A 17,378-nucleotide genomic window follows, 5' to 3' on the forward strand; every position below is an offset into this window, starting at 1 on the left:
TATGAAGCACCATATGACACTTCAATTTCCATTTCCCCCTTTCTCCACAATGGCTGTGACTGTACTGCTCAAGAAAAGTGCTAATCCCAAAATAACTACAGGAAGGCCATCCCTACAGATTACTGCATGGCCCAAAAGGCTTTGATTTAAGAGCTGGACCACATTACTAAACATCAATAAAAGCTTATACTTTCAGGAAGTGCTTCTGCTGGTATAATTTATGCCAACTAAGTAACCTAAGGTAAAATAGGCAGTCACTGAGGAGATTTTGTGCAAATTAAGAAGCAGGGGCAGCGGGGGTGGAAAGCATAAACATTTACACTAAAACTTTTAACAGTATGACTGGGGAGAGTGTCACTAACATCTCTATCACACTAGAATGAACGTTTCTAGACTGGTAGAAGTGCCAGAGAGAAGAACTGGGCAAACAAGCACAAGGATGAGGTTTACAGGGTCAAGGTGACCAAATTGCGCTGGCCAGCTGGGTAGAAAAAGGAAAGCTTTTAGGGCAAACCACTTTAATGATAAAAAGCAGCAGAGTTCTGAGATGAAAAACATCTGATTTATGAGAGAATATTAGGACCAACACAAAAGACTAAGTCTAGCAGATGTGACAGCAGACTTGTCAAAACAGAAATTTATCTGCATTTGTCTTTCTGTTGGACTTGGCTCCACAAATTCAAGAATGTCAACAATTCAGCTATATAGGAAAAGACAACTAGGAGGGGATCCTGCATGTGTGGAAACACAATTATTATTTCTGAATTTTTCCCCACAAAATTCTTGCCGAAATATTTTTAGTTTCAATCCTTTTTGTAAGGCAAAATTATTCTCTCAGCTGTAGAGACAGAATATTTATCTCTTCTCTTTTAGTTCACCAACTCCATTCATTTCATGCAACCATTGTTGCCCATTTATAAGAGTTACTCCTGGGGAAGATAAACCCTGTACTTCATTAACCTGACAGAAAATTGGGAGGGTTTTTTAATCTGCTGCCTCTCTCATTATTCAAAGTATAAGGCAACTTCCAAAGGGAGAAGAGGAGGCCATTTTTGTGATTAATCACCAAAGCTATGAAAAACCACAGATGCCAGGTGACAGATTAGCTTTTAAGAAGCAAAGCAACAAGAAAAGAAAGTGGAAAGAAAGAGGGCATGCTCTCAACATAGCATGGCATTTTGTGAATCAGTCAGTAGTTTCATATTCTCCACGTTAGTCTTGCCACTTTTCTCATGCTATTGTGCCAGGGCTGTGCACGGAAACATGCAATTACCCCCAGACAGCTTTTCTCTTCTGATTCAGCACTTTCAGCAGTAAAATGAATGCTTAATGTCCCCCTTAAAATAATCCACCTTAATTCCGACACAAATGAGAATATGCAAGAAGTAGGCAGGCAGAGATACCTTTTGTAAAGGAATTCCCCAGCTGCTACTGCAAGTGGACGGTGTGTGGTATAAACAAACTGGTATAACATTTCACAGTCTTCAGCTGATAACACATCCTCACAGTTCCTAGGCAAAAATAACAACGGAAGTTATAGTTCAGGTTTATCTGCAAAGAATAGTATGAATGCTATGTCCAGCTTTTACTAGACCTGATTCTCCATAGCCGTGCCACTTGTTTACACAGCTACGTTTTTGTAGGGCATTTCTAAAAATGCTCTCAAGCAAAATTAGCAGCTTTCTGTTACTCACTGTGTATAGAAACAAGAGTTCTGTGCAAGCCATGACAAATCAGGCCCACTGCATAGACAGGAACATTAATTTAAAGCATAATTACAGTTGATCAGGGGTCACAGGAAAAAGAGCAATAGTAATAAAACAGGAAAATCATGCCTTTATGCTTAGATGTTCACCATAGAATATAATAAAAAATAAGAAGCCTTCCTTTTGCAGTACAAATTATTTTTAAATTATTTGTTACAGTATTTTAAAACCTATATTCTATTACACTAGGCTTGTACAGAGTCACGTGTAAGAAAAAATCAAAACACACACTTGGTAGCATGCTTATGACTGTGACCTCTCTGCACAAACACAAACACTCAAATGTCACAAATTTTTTTCATTCAGCTACACATCTTGAGAACACCACGTGCCAACCAGTAAACCTAGAACGCTCTATGAGGTAGAAAAGTTATTAATTTCAATCTTTTACAAAAAAGAAACTGAAGCATCAAGGCTGAATAACCCAACAAAGAGATACCAGGGGAGTGAACCCAAAGCAAGGATTACAGTTTCAAAGTACCTGCTTCTTGCAGCCACAGCAATATCATAGGATTAAGCTACTTCAGAGAATGAAAGAGCATCACATGATATCCTTACACTTACTACACACAGGTGAGAGGAAAGGAGTTTTTATTTATCACTGCATTCAATCCTCAAGTAGTAAAAGCTCAAAAACAGCTGCAGTTGTGGTCCAACACCCCCCTCTACGACTGAGGATTCATGCTCTTCATTTGCTAGGAGTGATGTCTAAAAAAAATCAGCAGTCCTTCCTACACTTGCCCATTTGTCTCCAACCCATTACATCCTTCGGCATTCTTACAAGTCACAATGCCCCAAAACATCCTTCAACCTGACTGAAAAAAACGTGAGCTCACATTAGGTGAGAGTATCAGTGAGCATCCATTAAAAAGGTCTTTAAAGGAAAGTGCTAATGGTATGTCTCCAGAACTGACGGATCAATATTACAGGATAATGCTTGCCCTCAACCAAAAAGAAAAGCTCCCTTACATACTTCAGGCAAGTTTTGGTGGATCCTCTGAACATGCAATTTCCTTCATCATACATTTGCAGTAATAGAACATATAGAAAGAGCTCTGAGTATACATTTCATGAAATCACACAAAGCAAAATATTCATGTGACTCATTCAACCACCTACAAAACTGGGGAAATAGAGTAAAAATGTGTTTATTAATGTTAAACAGTAAGAAATTGAAAGAGGTAAAATGGTGCATTAGGGTATATGAATAAGCATTGGTGTGTCCTATGAAGCTATGAATGATCAAATGTATTAAACTTCTACAAGTTTAACAAGTGAGAGTAAAACAAAGACTGACAACAAAGAGCACTTACAGGAATAAAAATACATTATATAGCAAGTCTTTATATTAAAAGGCTATGGGGAGTTTACAGAAATAAACTAGCAGTCTGACAATGTTTCTTTCATTCTTTTCAATGTCAACCTATTATTTAATTCTTTTAAAGTGCTAATTTCCATGAGGATGTCTTTGCCATTTTCTTTTTCTTTTCTTTTTAAACTGTCGACAGCTTGGAAAAGAAGACATTTCCATACAAACATATTGTGATCTAGATTGAGCCAACACAGAATCACAGAACAGCTGAGGATGGACAGCACCTCTACAAATCACCTAGTCCAACCCCCTGAAGAGGATCAGCTAGAGCAAGTTGATGAGGGTTGTGTCCAATCAGGTTTTGAATACCTACAAAGTCAGAGATTCCACATCTCTCTCAACTTGATCCCTTATTGGACCACTCCTACAATGAAAAACTTCTTCCTTATGCTTAAATGGAATTTCCTGTAGGAATATGCCAGGCAAATGTACACTTTTTTTATATTTGAATTTATTCTTTATATTTCAGGTTTTCTCTTCTTAGCATATTTATGGAAACAGTGAATGCAATACCTGAATGTCCCTATTTTAAAGGAATTCCTTGCCTAAATTGTTCAGATAGCTCAAAGAGCTCAGCAATATGCCTGCCATCTCTCTGGGTAGAAATTGAGGACTCTACCTTTACTGTACTAATGTAACTGCCTTTCCACAGAAATTTTCTATCCTTAGGAAAGGACCTGGCAGTCCTGGCAGACACCAAGTCGAACATGAGCCACCAATGTGCTCTTGATGAACAGCAGGTGAATGGTACCCTAGCCTGCATTAAGAGTGTTACCAGCAGACTTGGAGAGGTTATCCTTACCCTCTGCTCAGCACTGGTGAGGCCACACCTGGAGTGCTGGGTCCAGTGCTGGGCTCCCCAGTAAAAGATGATCAAGGGACTGGAGCATCTCTCCTATGAGGAAAGGTTGAGGGAGCTGAGACTGTTTAGGCTTCAGAAGAGAAGGCTCAGGGGGATTTTATCAATATGTTTAAATACCTGATGGAGGGAGTAAAGAAGATGGAGCCAGGCTCTGCTCAGTGGTGCCCAGGACCAGAGGCAACAGGCACAAACTGAAACACAGGAGGCTCCTTCTGAACATCAGGAAACATGTTTTCATTGTGAGGGTGACAGAGCACTGGCACAGGCTGCTCAGGGAGGTTGTGGAGCCTCCCTTGTCAGAGATACTCAAAAGCCATCTGGATGTAGTCCTGAGCAATATGCTCCTGGTGGCCCTGCTTGAGCAGGGGGTATGGACCAGATGACCCCTCCTAACTTCAGCCATTCTGTGATTTCTGAAATCCCAACCTCCTTGGTTTTGACTTTGTGTTCGAAGAGGCTAGGCATTTGCCCCAGTTACATTAATCTATAGCAGTGTTATTTCCTCTCTCCTCAAGATATGAGTAGGTCAAATGCAATAGCTCTGGCTGCATAGCAAGCCACCCCTAACGGAACAGAAGCAAAGGTGGGGAGAAGAATCCATTTTCTTTGCAGAACTGGCTGACACTCATGACACCACTTCAGCACCTTTTCTCTTTTTTTTTTCTTGAATAGGAAGGAATACCTGCGTGTACTACTACTACTACTTTTCACATACTGTTCAATCACTACTCTCTGTAATACAATGAGGTTTCTCTTCATAACTTCCATACAAATGAGTGCCTAGGCATTTTACTTGTCTCTGGAAGTAGCAGCACTTGACTATACCTGCTACCAGCTGCACTAATGCTACCACAGTAAATGGGTGTCCCTCTTTTTTACATATATAAGATGTTCAAAGAATACTTCAAATACAGCAATAACACTGTTGCAAATTTACAGCCCTCAGAAGGCCAAGCAACATATAAAGGTTAAGCCAGAAGTTCCTGCCAGTGTTTAGGTGCCTAAAAATAAACAGGCATGGCCTTCCACATACCAATGTCATGACATACCATTTTCTCCGCACTTCAGTGTGAACATGTCACAAAGAAGAAGCTGGGATACCCTAGAGGGAGATCACAGCCTGATTTTGTTCCGCATATGGCACCAGTTGAAAGATTTCATATCTGCTGCTTTTTGTTTCATTTTGCAAGAGGTATGACTGCTGGAGTTGCCTGACTTGGGCAGCACTGTTGTTTATATCAAGAATAACCATTAAAATCACAACAGTAAAATAAAAATACACCCGATGCACTTTTCAGAGTTTTGCCACCCTGCTCTTTGTTTTTTACAGCTGTGCAGGGAAAGATCTGGTAGACATTATGGGGACACTGGCAATCCCAGGTATAGTATCTCAATTAAAAAAGAATCAGTTCATTTTGCACTTAAAATTAAGTCAAGTTAAATATCCAAACCTGACAATACATTGTAAAAACAGTATTTCTGCACTGTGAACTATCAACCAAAAAAATATATGTTCCAGCTGTTCTAATGTCTGCAATAAAATTTTAGGTAAAAAAATTGGCTGATTTGTTCTGTTATCTCATTCTCACTCCCCTGCTGTCATTGCAGGTATTTCAGGACACACTTTGGTGATCAGCAAAGTGATAACATGGTTGCTACCACAATATAACAGTAGTCCTTTCCCACCACTTTTCAACAGGATTAGCGTGTTGCAATACACCGTGATTATGCTGTGACAGACTGATGTGTTTTGCATTTAAAACTCAGTTTAATTTCTAGTTACATTTAACTAATGTAATACAAAGTCATTTTCCCCTGTGCTATTTACATATTCAAGCTAATTGTAGATTTGCGCCCCTACCCGCACCACTTGTAACCTTCCCCCATACCTCTACCACAGTTACATAATTACTTTCGCTGCTTCTATCCAAAATCCCTCTACTCTTTTAGGTAATTAAGCACACAAAAATTAACAGAATTGTCTAGCAGTAGACACACTAATCTAATTTGCCTCCTAAAAGGCAATGTTTTCAGTAACATTCCATGGTCTCTCACTGTCACTCATGTTTTCTCCCTCTTTATTTTCTTCCTAGTTCTATTCCCTGTCAGATTCTTTGCAACATTAATGCTAACAATTATGCATAATTCAGTACCATTAATAATTTCTATTATGCTAAACCTCATATGCTCATTTCAGTTTTGGGACTGCATCACGCTTTGTAAATATAGAAATCTACTAGCCAAAAAAAAATATATATAAATCTACTAGTCCAAAGACCTGGCATTCAGTTGAGACAACATGCAACAAACAAGAAGGAAAAAAATCTCAGTTCATAGAGACAGAACAAGAAGAAAATTCAAATATGGATTTGAAAAAAAACCAAGGATATGCATAGCAAGAGAGTTTTGAATCAGCACTGGGAATATTTTTTAATAATGTAATACATATAAGCAAGTTGAAAAGATCAGTGTTTTCACTGCCTCTGTAGCTAGCAAGAGAGAACGTAAAGGCCAGTATAGGAGTTTTATGGGCCAGTAGTACGCAGAGTAGTCAAAGTATATTCCACAGGACTGGAATGAAGTGATGGTGAAGAGATGCTCAAACCTGTTACCAACATACATGGAGCACAGCTCTGCTGCAATTGTGAAACGTCACAAAAACAGTTAATGGGTGATGAGGTCTTGCTACTATCCTCACCCAAAAGACAATTACGGAAGCCAGTAAAAGCAAGTTACTGACATAGTAAATCTTCCCCAAGAAAAAGTACCCAGTGGAGTAATAGGGGGAAAAAAGCTATTTCTGGTCTTGTTTCTTGCTGACTCACATCATAAAACAACAAAAGATTTATTCCAATATTAGAGACATGTTCTAAAGGTCAGTACCTGACCAGTTAACATTTTATTATTTTTTACAAAATAATTATTGATTCCAAATCGAGCGTAGGGAATTCATCAGGTAGAGATTCTTGCCTTTTTCTAGCTTTACAAATAGAAACTTGATCTGAAAGGTCTCTCACATCTCATTGAAAATGCAGGTTGGGCCACTAGAATTCAGTTGCCAAATTTCCAGATGACAAAAATGAGTCATTCACAGACAAGCCAATACAGCATGACAAAAATGGCAAAAAAATTAATTACACCAATGCATACTAGTAGACATGCCATTTATATCAGATGTCATTTACTATTCTATTATCCCCTCTAAAGCAGGGGAGTTGCTGTCCCCAGCCCCATTTCATGCTTTACTGCATGTATCAAGCAGCATTACTGCTCAGTATCCAGATACTGGGTTTGAGCTATGAGACACACCTATTCAAAATACAATAGCTCTGAACGTCTTTGCTTCTGCAATGCCAGCAGCAAGTCCTTTCTGCCACTGTTGTAGGAACTAAGGCAGCAGTTTTCCCCTGCTAGAAAAGCATCTTGATGCAGGCTCTTATTAAGAAGCCTCTACATGTGACTGATAATATTGTCTGCATTCCCTTCACACAGGTTTTACAGACTGGTCCATACTAGTCTTATCAAAGAGAAGAGATGTCACTGAATTTGCTTACTGAGTCCCCAGTTCCCACTTCCTTCAGTCCAATAATTAAGATAAATTAGCAGGGCTCAGAGTAACTGGGGGGTCAAAGTGGAGGACAGGAGGATGGCTATGCAACAGATGAGCAAAAAGAAAGAAAAGAATGTATTTGCTAGGCCTCTACACAGCCTAATTAAAACAGTTTCAAAATGTATTAATTTTACTTATGAAAACTACATTTTATGATGGAAAAATGTCATTCAGAAAACTTTAGAAGGCATTTATTCACACTGAAAATCATATTTAAGCAAAATTAGGAAAAATTGCTTCAGGGAAAAAGAAACATTGATCAAACTTTTATAACTGCAGCTTGCATTAATGAGAATATGCTCTCCTATAATAAAGCCAAAAATGATAAACAGCTGCAGTGCCAATATAGCTCTTGTTAGTTCAGATACAGAACAAGGGCAGCCCTAAGTGGTGTTTGGAATCTTTGTACTTCAACAATGGTGAGCTGCTCTTCCTAGCACAGGGACACATTATGCATGGACACAGCATTGTGCTTTGTTCCAACAGCTACACACCACGGGGAACCGAGGGATGTAAAAATGGACACTGTGAACACAGAAACAATATAACCACAGCTACTACTAGTGAGGCCCAAACAAGGGTCCTACCTTCAGAGAAGCGTACTGTATTCACAGCATCATATGCTGCTCTGATGTGCCTGCTGAAGGGGGACTGGAGAAATGCCACTCAAACTAGTAGAGTGAGAAGTGAGATAGCAGACTATAAAGCAGCACTTCAGCATACAAATGTACTTGAAATTTAATGTAAATACCTACAACACCATATTAATTGGTTCATTAAGGTTTACATGCTGAGCTATCAAAGACTAATACTTCTGTCTTAAATGGAGAAGCAAATCCCACAAGGCTAATGGACAATGTGTCATGCTGTACATAGAAGTTAAGCATCTGTATCAGCAGAATTCAACTTACACCAAGAGACACAAGAAACACTGAGTTCCAACATCTCAACTGTATTACCAATGAAATGGGAGTGAGGGTTTTACTCACATTTTGCTTTGAAAAAGAGGGACAAAGAATTTACTCTCCACGTTTTGCAAATAAAGCCATTTCTAAAATAAACATGCTGCTCAAGGATTTGTTAGAATAAGATTCTTATTAGAATAAGGTTCTTACTTTTGTAAGAGTAAGTCTAATTTTTCCCCACACTTCCAGCTTGCCATTATCCTAGCAAATCTATGTCTGGCAGGCAGATTTCCCAGGAAAACAACTTTTCTGTTAGTTTTAACTTCAGCAAAAGCAAAATATCATACACGTGCTCATTTCTCGCCGGTCACTCTGCTGTGGGCTCAATGGCTCCCGGATTCTCTGCCATGGAGTCAAGAATCTGAAAGTCCAAACCCTAGCAAAAGCCTCAAAGCTTAAGGCTTCCTGCATCAGGTGCAGAGACAGGGAAACTGGCAGAGTTCTCTGAGCTTCTGGTCAAGGCCTGGCAACCCTAGGGCAGAAAATGGGGTGGGGACCCCATCCTCAGTGGGAACTTACTCCAAGAGAGGTAGATGCTCTATTTGAGAAAAGCCAAAATGAAAATGTGGTATTTCCATTCAATAGGAAGTGTAAAGACATAAAAATGCAGTTTTCAGATTGAATCTCAGCACAAGGGTTTTCTTGACATTGGTATTTCCCACTAAGAAAATGCCACATCTTGGGCAGCGTTATCTGTAACTCATATCCTGCCAGGAGCAACTGTTTCCCAACAGGTAACTGATTACAGGAAGACTCATCAGAATTCTATCTAGATCTTGTTGCCATTAAAACAATACGGTAAATTAAAAAAGAAATTATTTACTGTGACATAAGCATCAAGAGTTTCATGGCTTGAACTGCTACTTCATGGTCCTTGTCCAGAGGCATGGACACAATTCGATCCTAATGGATGTAAAATGACAATAAAAAGATGTAACATGGTTTGTTCTCAATAAACACGTATTTTTGCTACAGCTAGATCATCTATGCTAGTACAGCAGAGATTTATTTTTATTTCAGCAGCTATTTCCTAAGAGACATAAGGCAACTTGATTACTACCAAGTAGTTCCCCAGCCCCTGAAAATTAACAGCATGTTAATTTTTTAACTGAATTAATCATGCAGTAATATGATATTTTTTATAGATGTAATGTATGCATTCACAAGAAATCAACTACAGTCTACAAATTAAAAGTGACTGACAACTTGTTTCTAAGATGCTACTATTGGCACTTCAGTATGTTAAATGAAGGTAAGCTTCAAATTACAAGCATTATATAATCAGTTTCTCCCATCAAGAATGAAGTGCCTGTACCTACACATTACAGAAGCCAGTGCCTTGCTGGAAAGGTAATTAGGACTTAAGTCATAAAAGTACCTCCGGGAATAGCAACAATATTCCTGGCCTCCGGAATTCACACTGTTGTAACTGGGTACACATGCAAACATCTCAGAAAACTAGAAATTTCCCTATCCTGTGTAACCAAGAACTTCCACATCTCAGTGTGGCCTATATCTTTAAGATATATTAAATCTTTAGACTTGCTTGACTGGGGACTAACAGCTTTCTCATTTAACATAAATCTCTAGATTCATTTTACTTTGCACCTTCCTTTTTCTCACAATCCAGCTGCAAGGTGTGTTAAGTCCACAAATCCTGAGTTTGAACAATCAAGGGTAACAGAGAGAACTTGTGAAACTCCCTCTTGCAGGAAATGGATTGACAGTTATATGATTACATTTCCCATCGCTCAGAACGCATGATTTAAACTTTGAAACTTGTATGTTGCCTGTAGCTGTTTGGGGTACTTTCACTTAGAGGTGAAGGAGTTGTTTGGGTGGAGTTTTTTTGATTGGGGGATGGAGTTTGCAATGGTCTGTTTACATCACACCCTCCACACAGAGGGAGATTGCAGTACAGACAGACTGGAGCTATTTCATCAGTATTTATCCTGTGTTTGGTTATGCAGCTTACAGCAGACGGAAAGATAAGGGACTACCACATAATCATTTAAATCAGGGGTCAATCTCAGACAAACAAGCTTCAGCCTGAATAATTTATTCTTAAGATACCAATATTAATCTATTTCTTGTTCTTTGAGGATGTCCTATACTATTAACAACTGCTTTGATATACAGATAAGCCCTGCAACTTTTGCCAAATGAACACAAATAAGCATCACATGCAGGCATTGATTGTGTACTGACTCAGAAGGACTGAGATATCAATCACATCTTGAGCTTTCTTATCCAAATACTGAAAAGGTGCAACCCCACTGGGATAAGAGTAGCTGACAAAATCATTACCAAGGCCAGGATTCAAAAAAGTAAAGGGCTCACTTCTTAAATTAGTCAGAATGTTGAAATATAATAAAGGCAGTGTACAGTGTCAGTGCAGCCACAAAACAAACTCTCAAACTTACAGTGTATCACCTGACTTGATCAGAAAGAAGATAAGGGATTCTTCTTCAAGATTCATACTGACATGGTAGATCAAGAGAGAGCCTTTCCCACATCAGTGTGATACGTGGACAGCCAGCCCAATATCTACAAGGTTAACCCATTATCCGGGGTAGAAAAAAAGGGACCTTTAGCATATGGAATTCTTTGTCATCTGCCAAAGATCCTGTGAAAAATCTGGGCCATTCTGGATGAATGATAGAGGTAACTGACCACAGTGCATGCTAACACCACTTTGTGCATGAACTGAAGTGAAAAGGAATATTCCATAGAAACAGAGGGAAACATCCTTGCAAAACCCCTTCATCCACTCAGTCAACCAGGCTGTTTCTGCAGTTCCTGTCAGTCAAGACAGTGGGGAGATCAGCCCTGATCAAAACATTTGACCCCATGTATACACCTGACCTAGACTTAAAAAAAACAGCAAACAGTAATTCATTTACCTTGAATCTGCTAGTAAAGAGATCCATCCTGGAAACAAGTTCTTTTCTGCTATAAATTCCCTGCAGTCCCAGAAGACACTTCAACCGCACTTCAGCTTGCTACAAGACAAAGACAAATAGGCTAAGAGTAAAAAACATGTATCTTTGCTATTCACTACTGGCATTTATATTATGTAAATAAGAGTTCTTTGTGGTGCCTACAGCAGGCTATCCAAATGCTGCCTCATCTTCTTTATTAGTGTTATCAGTACCATTTTTTTTGTGCGCATACTACACTTGCCACAGAGGAAGCCTGCAGTGAGCCAAACTTAAATGTAACATCAAAGTTTGTATTAGGCTCCCTAAGAGTCAGAGAAACTCTCACAGACCTTGCAGTTAATAAAAGCAACAGAACGCAGAAGATACAGGGATTGTGCTATTCATCTGTTAAAGATACAAAGACAAGAGCATGGATGACCTACTTAATACAACCAGCACTCTCCCATACATCAGACTTTGCTTGCTGTCTTTTAACTACTGACTTGGACAACTGTTAGACACAGACAAGGACTCCAAGAAATTCTGGATTCCTCTGGATTCTCAGAGGAAGAGGCACACTCTAGAAACTGGTTTGTTATTGTGGGTTCTTAAAGAGTTGTGTTATGCCTTCTCGCTATTTCTCTTTTACACCAGAACACTGTATTTTAGGCATTCTAAGAAAAGGGTTGCATTGAATTTGGCCTAATTAGTTAATTTAGGTAAAACATATTTATCCATGCAAGGTGTTATTTCCTATTACTAGTACTGCTGCTTCATGGACGCCTCAAAAAGAAGTCTTTTCCTTATCCACCTTTTAAATGATCTCATGCATATCACTACATCTTTCAAATGACAAAGTTTCAAATGGTATTAGGAAAGTAATTTTTAGGATCCAACACAGAAAAATTACCATGCTCTGTAAAATTACAATGCTAAGGATATCAGCAGAGACACTTAAATGAACTGCAACCTTTGAATCAGTCTCCTTATATTTCTTTCTTAATTCCTCTTGCTAACAATAGCAGTAAGAATAATCAAGGAAATCCAAGAAAGGCGACCACCTACTCACGGGCTATCCATTGCTACAAGTTCCTGTTCACCTGCTTAGGTGGAAAGCCAAGGATGATACCCAGTAAAAGGCTTTGACTAACGGGTTTGCTTTTTGCTAGAAATATAACCCGAAAGATCAACAAGTGACAAGTAACACTGCTCTTTAACCTGTCCATAATACAGCAGTAGTATTTATTCTATATTTTACTTGAATTTTAAAGTCTCTGAGGAAGAGACCGTTGCCCACACCTGCTGCTTCCTACAGTCACAGGGGCTCCACAGCACAGAATTCACTCACAAACAGTCCCAAGTTGGTATCCATCTCTGCACAGTGGCACGAACTCAGCTCAGCCAATGAACAGCAATCTTGGCTTCAGTTGCACTTGGCTCTTTTCCACAAGGCTTTGCTTGTGAATAGAGACTGAATTTGTGCTTAGAGAAAAAGAAAAAAGTCTGCAATGGTTTGCTGAATGGTCATAAATAGCCCTTGGCATGCAACTAGTAATGTCATTTGTCAGTCAGGTGGCTTTCAAGTGTAGGTCTGCAGATACAAAGTTTAATACATTAAAGTATACCATCTCCCTTCTAAGGCATCCTGTTCCCACCTGAAAGCTCTCACTCATAACCCTTTATGAGTGTTTCTTTTAAGTGTTGAGAAAATTAGTAACCAGAAACACATAACTACTTCTACTATGACTAGCTCTACTATTTTCCTATGTTTTTATGTGCATTTTCTCCTTCTCAACAACTTCCCCTTTTCCAGATTCAACATTCCTCATAGTTTTAGAAGGACATGAAGTAATTTTGAATGATCAATTTTGAATGACCTATTTCACTACTTTTGAATGAACTACTTCACACACTGTCCTTTGAGTAAAACAATTTAAAAAACTGCCCTCCTCACAAAAAAACTCCACAGATACGCACAAAGATATGAGCAGAAAATCATTTGAAGAAATAAGTATTTCAGAAGTAGCCACAACAATGGGATCAGTTTCTACAGCCATGTTCGACAGAAGGCAAAACTAAAAACGCTTTCAATTTCCTGAAATTTGCCAGGAGGATCCCATAGTCAAGACACAGAAGTTCGTTTCAATGGAAAGTTCCTGTTTACATGGGATTTCTTTGAGTGTTTTTCACAGTCTAATGAGAAAACCTCAACAACTTGCCCTGAAGTTCCAAATAAAGCTAGTTTAACATGATAGGAGATCCCAAGTGTTAATTTCCATCCTCTCTGCCTTCCTGATTGCTTCCACTTTTCCCATCCTTATTCTTCACTGTCTTGATTTTTCTGTCTTTAACTCAGAACCTTTTACAGAACTGGTTTGATTGGATCTGGATCCTGATTTAGGTACTATATATTCCCTTGGAAGAACAGTAGAGCCTTTGAGTGCAAGTCAAGGGCCTGGGTTTCACAAATGTAGGTGACTGGGCTCATATATAATGTCCAACTGCAAACAACTCCCAGATTTATTATCAGTCGTTCCTTGGTTTTCAAAAAAAAAAAAAGTTGTTATTTCTGACAGATGAACATAAACTGCTTTAAAGCATATCTTTACAGTGCTGTTCCACAACTCTTACTGGGCCAAAGAGAGATATTCACGTGCAATTTTGAGCATCTTAACCCCGATTTTGAAGAATCTTCTTGCACCTAGGAAATAAACTTTCATGTGAAAATATAATGTTTAATACCAAATCATAATAGCAAAATGATATCTCATGGGGAAGAAACATTGATCATCTTCAAATAAAAGACTCTGGAGACAAAAATGTTAATTTTATACTTACTTCCTCCTCCCATTTCCCCTTTAAAGCCTCACAAATATCTGAACTTAATCTCCGTTTTACAGCACTGTAGATGATCCTGGCCAGGTTAGAATACTTCTGTGGTTGTTCCACTCTGGGGCCTAAATTATTTGGCAAACTTTTCTGTGATACATACTAAAAGAAAATTGTCTCTGGGAGTTAGCAGGTTTTTGCTGCCCACCCCCAGCAAGATGGGATAGAAATGGTTATTAAGGAGGAGTGGTGTGAAATTACATTCATATGTATATAAAAGCTCTGCTGCCCCTGCTGATGCCAAAAATGCCCTGCTCTCATTTTGAAATCCAGCAGTTTGGCAGTGGCTGCAAATCACAAAACACCACCAGGACTGCAGCCACGAGTAGTGGCACACTACCAAAACTCAGGCAAATGCAACATATGGAAAACACGCTACTTTATCTCACTCTTTTGCATCTGCTTTGCTTTAACATAAAAAGCTTTAGAAAGAAAAAACATTTCCAGTTCCCAGGAAATGGCACTGGATGAACTATGTGCATTAATCAGAGACAACAGCTATTAATTTTCACTGTACAGTACTGCAAATGAAGACACGTCATCTTCAAAAATTACTTCATTTTGAGAATTATCCAAACTGAACATACCCTAAAAAGATAGTCTTATCAGATAAAATTTATGCAGGAAAAACCCACCAGTCCTTGATAGATTTGTTGTCCTAAAAACCCAAATGCCGCCTTCAGAGGAACGGCACGATGCAGGGAAGCAAGAGGCCTCGTGCGGCCCCTCCTGGCCTTGGCGGCAAACTACAATTTCACTCACAGAACACAAACATTGCCCGAAGTTGACACAAATCCCAGGATATTTTGGGATGTACACAGGAGCTATACACACCTTCAAAGGTGGCCTGCAGAAGTACAGTGTGCCAATTTCTGTAATTAGCCATTCTTGATAAATATTCCTATCCTCCTAAAATCTTTCATCATTTTAGAAGCATGAGAAAAAGCATATTTTCATGGAATCATAGAATGGGTCAGCTTGGAAGGGACCTCATCTGGTCCAATCTCCTGCTCATGCAGGGTCATCCTGGAGCACATTGCACAGGATTGCATCCAAACAGTTCTTGCATATCTCCAGTGAGGGAGGCTCCACAACCCCTCTGGGCAACCTGTTCCAGTCATAGAATCATAGGATCAACCAGGTTGGTTTTAAAAGACCTCTGATGACATCAAGCCCAACCCCTGATCCAACACTGCTGTGGTTACTAGACCACGGCACTCAGTGCCACATCCAATCTCATCTTAAAAACCTCCAGAGACAGAGAATCCACCACCTCCCTGGGCAGCCCATTCCAATGTCTGATTACTCTCTTTGTAAAAAATTCCTTCCTATTATCCAAGCTAAACCTCCCCTGGCACAGCTTAACACCGTGTCCTCTTGTCCTACTGCTGATTGCCTGGGAGAAGAGACCAACCCCCACCTGGCTACAACCTCCTTTCAGGGAGTTGTAGAGAGTGATGAGGTCACTCCTGAGCCTCCTCTTCTTCAGACTAAACAACCCCAGCTCCCTCAGTATCTCCTCATAGGACTTGTGCTCGAGTCCCTTCACCAGCCTGGTTGCTCTTCTCTGGACCTGCTGCAGCACCTCAATGTCCTTCCTGAACTGAGGGGCCCAGAACTGGACACAGTGCTCGGTCTCACACAGAGTAAAGAAATTGTTCCTCGGGTTCAGGTGGAACTTCTTGTGCATCAGTTTCTGCCCATTGCTTCTTGTCCTATTGCCTGGCATTTTGGAGTTACTCACTTCTTTTGGGTTTTTTGCTTGTTTGTTTTGGTGGGTTTTGGCGGGGGAAATGACTGGACTTTCTGTAAATATTTTCTATATCCATCTAATTCCAAATGAGAAATGCAATATTGAAGACTATTTTACTATAGTGCCTATAGTAAAATATATCTATTTGTTCATTTTTATAAGTTTAAACAAAATTTTAAATGTCCATGAAGCATAAAAGCAGAATTTCAATCAACATTTAACACTGCATGTGCTCAAATGATATAGGCTATTTTACAATTCAGAAATAATTCCCAACTCAGTAATATATGAAATTAATTGCACACACAGAACTGGAAAAAATGTTCTCTGTTATTTAGTGTTACAATGGCATTAAAAATAAAACCTTAAATGGGGCAGGAAGTAATTTCTTTTTTTTTCCACCACAGTTTTAAATATCTACTCTCAAGAATTTAAATGTTAGGATTTTTCAAAAAAATTTGTAAAGAATCCCCTGTACTACCCCCAGTAAGAAAAACTTTAAAACTTTACCTTATCATACAGCATCCATCCAACATATTTTAAATAGCTATCATTTAAAAAAGCATCTGGGTATGTTTTAATCCAGCTGCCAATTTCTTCAATGCAAGTTGCTCGGATCTCGGGGATCACATCACTGTGAAATTATAAAATCATAATATCAGTACATTAAAAATCAATTTAAAAATCAATTCTATTATTTGCAATATTTTTTATGTTCTGGAATTGCAAAGGCATGTATTACTCAAAACATTACAAGTATTTTCACATTAATAAGTTAGTCTTCAATCAATACTTAGACCACTTTTAGCCACAAAGTTTCATGCAATAATTATTTTGCAGTGCCTGATATCTCCTCAATCACAAATGCAATGCTCTATAGCCAGCAGGAAGAACTGAAGCAGCATACTCAAGAGGTTCTTTCGTAAGCCCAAATTCTTTAAATTAATTTAACTGCTGCACTTTCCTTGACACCATCAGTGCCTCTAGGATGTTTAACTTGATTCTCCTATCTGTATAATCTGAGCAAGAGTTTCTTGGGAATGAAGATACACATCACAGCTTTGTTTTTACTCTTACCGGTAACGGTTTAGAAATGTCCCTTTGAAAATAGCATTCATCATGTTCTGTATCTCTAGAAGCTTGTGCTCATACTGAAATACAAAGAGAACTGAATGTTAATATTGGTTCCATAATTCACTACACACAAAAAGTTTGCAGTAGGGCACTTGGAATATTGCTG

General features: G+C 38.9%; 1 protein-coding gene across 3 annotated transcripts in view; it reads right to left on the reverse strand.

Annotated features, from left to right (window-relative positions):
- The window catches only part of LOC114059540 (cohesin subunit SA-2-like), a 57,440-nt gene that overhangs the window by 23,839 nt on the left and 16,223 nt on the right, over positions 1-17,378 (reverse strand). For all 3 annotated transcript variants that reach the window (XM_027888100.1, XM_027888102.1, XM_027888101.1), the window contains 5 exons: positions 17,216-17,289; positions 16,649-16,772; positions 11,479-11,577; positions 9,399-9,478; positions 1,404-1,511 (listed from right to left, as the gene is read on the reverse strand). In XM_027888100.1, the coding sequence (XP_027743901.1) occupies positions 1,404-1,511; positions 9,399-9,478; positions 11,479-11,577; positions 16,649-16,772; positions 17,216-17,289 (485 nt within the window). The remainder of the gene's footprint in view (positions 1-1,403; positions 1,512-9,398; positions 9,479-11,478; positions 11,578-16,648; positions 16,773-17,215; positions 17,290-17,378) is intronic.

This window comes from Empidonax traillii, unplaced genomic scaffold, assembly GCF_003031625.1.
Source record: "Empidonax traillii isolate 1590-97213 ecotype Southwest subspecies unplaced genomic scaffold, ASM303162v1 scaffold231:size1146757, whole genome shotgun sequence".
Taxonomy (NCBI): Eukaryota; Metazoa; Chordata; class Aves; order Passeriformes; family Tyrannidae; genus Empidonax; species Empidonax traillii.